The 4,849-nt window shown below is 38.5% G+C and overlaps 1 protein-coding gene across 2 annotated transcripts; it reads right to left on the reverse strand.

Annotated features, from left to right (window-relative positions):
• Positions 1 to 350: 350 nt before the first annotated feature.
• On the reverse strand, positions 351 to 4,044 carry LOC103431086 (WPP domain-interacting protein 2-like). 2 transcript variants are annotated; one of them, XM_017331134.3, is made up of 3 exons: positions 3,894 to 4,044; positions 2,568 to 3,752; positions 351 to 1,305 (listed from the first exon to the last, which is right to left on the reverse strand). In XM_017331134.3, exons 2-3 carry the CDS (start codon positions 3,667 to 3,669, stop codon positions 569 to 571), a joined length of 1,839 nt encoding a protein of 612 aa, XP_017186623.3. In that variant the 5' UTR covers positions 3,670 to 3,752; positions 3,894 to 4,044; the 3' UTR covers positions 351 to 568. The 2 variants fall into 2 exon arrangements, with proteins under 2 accessions (XP_017186623.3, XP_017186624.3); XM_017331135.3 differs by having other exon boundaries at positions 2,568 to 3,811.
• Between the last annotated feature and the right edge of the window lie 805 nt (positions 4,045 to 4,849).

A 4,849-nucleotide genomic window follows, 5' to 3' on the forward strand; every position in this document is an offset into this window, starting at 1 on the left:
AAGGATTCAACGTAACCTATGAGTGCTGGTTGTCGACTACCTGAGATCCTCCCCCTCCTTTACACACAGATCTCAATTAAATATACAAAATCAACTCCTACCTAAAACAGGACTCCCAGAATCTCCCAGAATCTCCTATAATATTTAGGATTAATGTCCCAACATGCACTCGTCTTGGTCTGGTCTTTTGTTAAGCAAAGCCAAGCCGGATGGGTGCCAGAAGACCTTAAATTATGTCTTAAACATCGTCAAGGAACATCCGTTACAAGTGATTCGACGCTCCTTAAATTTCGACTCATAAAACAATCCACCAAACAAAATTGACAACGTGAAAATTACAGTTACGGAAGGTACAATACGCTATAAGCACTTATATATAAGCAATCGTTTTGAGATGCTTTTGTTCCTATGAAAGCAAAAATTACAACACTGTTACATAAAAACGGAAACAGAAAAACAAACGAGGAAGAAAAGGTTCTACACGATAAAAGATCAAATTTAACCTTCCAGTATTTGCCTAAGGAGGTTGAGAATGCACAAAAACAACATGGCGTTGCTACTCTCGTGCTCAGGTGGGTACAGCCACCCCTTGATGGGATGACTGCGAGTAAAAAAACAAGATCGCCAAGCCCAGCAATATTAACTGAATAAAAAGACAAGAAGTAATCTTACAAAACCTCTTCTGAATGGTGAAAACCTCTTCGGTCTCTAAAATATCTCCGGATAATTTTCCCAACTCCATTGTTCGTTCCTTTAGCTTTGCGGCCCTAATTTCTACTTCCCCAAGCTTGTTCAGCATCTGTGCTTGTTCTCCAGCTACTGCTTCTTGCTCATCAAGCAGTGCGATTTGGCCACCTGCAGCAAACTTCAACCTCTGTGTGGAACTTTTAATAGCAATGAACTCAACCTGAGCTTCAATCACTTGCATAAACACGCCATCAAGTTCAGTCTCTAGCTCTCGACTTTTTTCCTCCTCTAAACCTACGGTACTACCTGAATCTTCTTTTGCAGACTTGCTAACGTTAATCATATCTTCAAGTTCAGCAACCCTGGATTCTTTCACCTCCAGTATAGCTCTCGTCTCGTCCAGCTTGCTTTCCAAAAGCTTCACATTTTGTTTCAAACTCAAGACCTGAGATTCCAAGGACTTTGAAGAACTTTGTCCAATCTTATAAGAACCCAAATGGTCAGATAAGTTAGATTCATTGATTCCCGGATCACTTGAATAGATATTGGCAGGTATACTACCACCAATAGAATCCGCTGACAAAGTTTCCTTCCCAATCTCCCCAAATTTCTGAACCTCTGCATGAACACACATGACTCCGTTAATTTGATGTCCAAAAACAGCCATAACAATATAGCAGAACCCCCAAAAAAGGAAAACACAATCAAAATTCATATTTCAGACAAAGCAGTCAAAAATAGCTTCAGCAGGAAACAAACCATCGCTAATAAGAAACACAGACAGCAATAAGTTAAGAAGGGAAATAAACCAAAACTACTTTGAAAAGCAAAGCGCAGCCCATTAATCAAAGTCTCAATATGCAGACCACACTAAAGGGGAATATTTTTGCTCACCACACTAAAGTGATGTGATGCTCATGACCCTATTGATTACCGTTGGATGAGTTTGATTTAATCTATCTACTACATAAATCTCGAAATTTAAACTAATCTAACGGTATTTAATGGGGTGGTAAGTATTACCACCACTTTAGGGTGGTGAGCCAAAATGCACTCGTAGGAAGGGGTAAAACAATGAACCCACAAGAAATAAAAGGAAAATGATACAATAACCAAGACGGATGGAGCAAAAAGCAAACAATACTAGTTTCTCGAACCAAGCCTTTAGTGTAAAAGAGGGAAAGAGAAACAGTAAGTGCCATTACACCAAGACTTCTGAGTATAAAAAAGAATGCAAGACAAGACAATAACTTCAATGATGATACAACGAGTTATGGTAACATCTGGGCTTCTCAAAATGTTTATGTATCAACCAGAAAGATTCACCAAATATATTACCCACAAGGCACATAAGATGGGAGGTATTTCACAAACCCTTATTAAGATCCCCTAAACATGTGAAAATTGAACAAACTTACACTTATAAAAGTACAAACTTAGAAGAAGATTAGCATATGGCTGCCATGGAGACTCTCCCACCCATTGATTACATTGTTTGCAGACTACTCTAGTCAAGAGGTCCTTCAGACTACTCTAAAAATGACCAAAAACTTTGCTTGCAGAACTCCTAAATCTATACTTGGACTTTTACAAAATAAAATTGACATGTTTAGCACAGACCACAGTTTTGCACGATCAGGTTTTTCAAAATAATCTTTCTATGATTTTAATAGTTATTCTACTGGTTTCTACCCTATCCTGATCATCACAGGAAGTAGTAGCTGAACAAAAAATTCTAATTAGGCAATGAACAATATGGGGGATTCATCAAATTTATTAGAACACCAACACGTTAAACATCTGGAAAGCAGCAATACAAGACAAAAACACCAACTTTATTTCGTAATTATTTATATTTCAGCAGTTTTAGGCAATCTAACCTTTAGCCAGTGCTTCTTGTACAGACTGGAGATTACGGATAGCCGCAACCAGTGGATCTTGATCTGTCAAGGACCTATGATCCTTATTCTTTCCTCCCTTAGCCATCCACGGCAAGTCCGTCGGAAAGTCACCCTGAGAAAAATCTTTAACATCTCCCAAATTCTCTTTGCTATAACCAGTTTGAGCTTCTTCACTGTATTGTGGTTCACTTGCATGAACTTCATCACTGTCTTCTCCATCATGACTCATTGATCTTCCACTTTGCTTCCTGTTACTAGTCAAAATTGGACTCTGCATAAAGACAAAGTTGGAGCTTCTTGAGTCAGATTCCATGCTGGAATAAGAGTTTTCCTTCTCAACTGTGCCCCTGTCTCCTCTATGCTTCTTACTACTTTCAGCTCGTGTCTTTCCCTGTTGAGCTTTTTGAGCTGAATTGCTCACACTCCTCCTGCTAGTACTCTTCATCTTGTTCTTATCCCACGCATGCCCAAATGCTGCAGGGAGCTCAAACTTGGCCTTTGGAACACTGGCAGCTGTTGAAGACTTGCTACTCCGATCCTCACTGTTGTCAGAATCTGCGGCAGCAGCAAATGCAGAACCCACAGCAAACCTAGAATCCGAACTTGAACCAGGAATGGCAAAGCTATCAGCAACTCCCACATTTCTCAACCTATTCACGGATCCAGCAGAAACATCACTATTATTATGCCTGATCTCAATGGGCGAATTCTTTGGCTTAACTGGGTTTCCATTACCGGACAAACCCCGCTTCAAAACTTTACTAGAATCATCAACTGCATTGTCATTATCGTCCTTGGCAAAATTTCTCTTAATTCTTTTCCACTTTCTTAAGCCGCGCCCTTTGACGGTTGGAGGTGACCCCCCAACGGGAGATTTGGCTGCCGGAGGACTCGAATTCACTGCCTGTTCAGTGCCACCATCATTATCTCTACTATCTGCTACATTGCCAATCTCATTACCACATGACCCGTTGTTCCTAATCGAATTACTACTACCGTCATCGCCATCAGCAGCAGCAGAATCGGAAACTGCTTGTGGGTTTACTACATCATCTTCCACAGATTCATTTTCCAAATCCATAACATAGAACAATTTAGGGCTTTTCCCTCACCCCCAATTCAATCAGATCAAGAACAACTATCATTCCAACCCAGACCCAAAATCTAGCATTACAAAAAACTGAAATTACATTTCGATCACGAACCGGCAGAGCAATTAAATCCTGAATAATTGAAAATTCAGAAAAATAAAAAAACGAAAAGACGAATTCAAAATTTGGGATTTTGGGGAATTGGGAAACTTACCGTTGGAATTAACTGCCTGAAGCCTAGAAGAAGACGCAGGTAGAAGATAAATTCGAAGGGCATTGGAAACCCTAAATTGTGATCGGATTTGCCATCTTATAGCGATGAAAATTTAATTAGGAAAATTTAATTCGACTAATTATTAATTAACGGGAAAAAATGATAAAGGGTAGGATTAAATAAGGGTGGAGGGAACGTGGGGGACACTGAGCATGGCCACATGCACGAGGGGTGGGCCCACCCTCCACCGCACACCATTGGCCACCGCTGGCCATCTGATGGATCGGCTTCTTCTTGTATTTGTTTGGTAATTTTGTTTTATGTTTGTTTCTGCTCTAAAACTTCGTTTCAAACAAAGATCTTATATTTCAAGTGGTTATGAACGTTTGATTTGGACTTGAAGTTCTAAGTTGGAGTTTCTCCTCATTTATTATTGCTTCATTTAGCATTACAAACATGGATTAAGTTGGTATTATAGTAGTTTGGATTAAACTATAGCATTTGTTTAGGAAAATTATTTAGAAGTGATTTTAATATGGCTGAAAGTGCTTTTGGTAAAACATTTTTAATACCAATCCTAAGCAAAAATGCAAGTGAATCTCGAAAAAATACTTAAAGTTCTTCTTTTAAGAAGAACATAACTGATGTTTATTACATAAAACACTTTAAATGCTTTTGGAATCCAAAAACATTTTCTCTAAAAAAAAGTTTTAATTATTTTAAAAGTATTTTCAAACGAGCTCGTAGATATATAAAATCGAACTGCTAGCCACACGTAATCACTCTCTCTTTCTACTCGAGTTCGAATATCTTCTTTCATAAATTATATCAGTTTTGAATCATTGTCCTCCATTAAAGATAATTTTAGAATGTTAATAATTTATAATCTTTCTCAGTTTTATTTGAGTGAACTGTTATGCTCAGGATTGTATTTTCCATTCAATGACTGCAGAATC

Source organism: Malus domestica, chromosome 03, assembly GCF_042453785.1.
Source record: "Malus domestica chromosome 03, GDT2T_hap1".
Taxonomy (NCBI): Eukaryota; Viridiplantae; Streptophyta; class Magnoliopsida; order Rosales; family Rosaceae; genus Malus; species Malus domestica.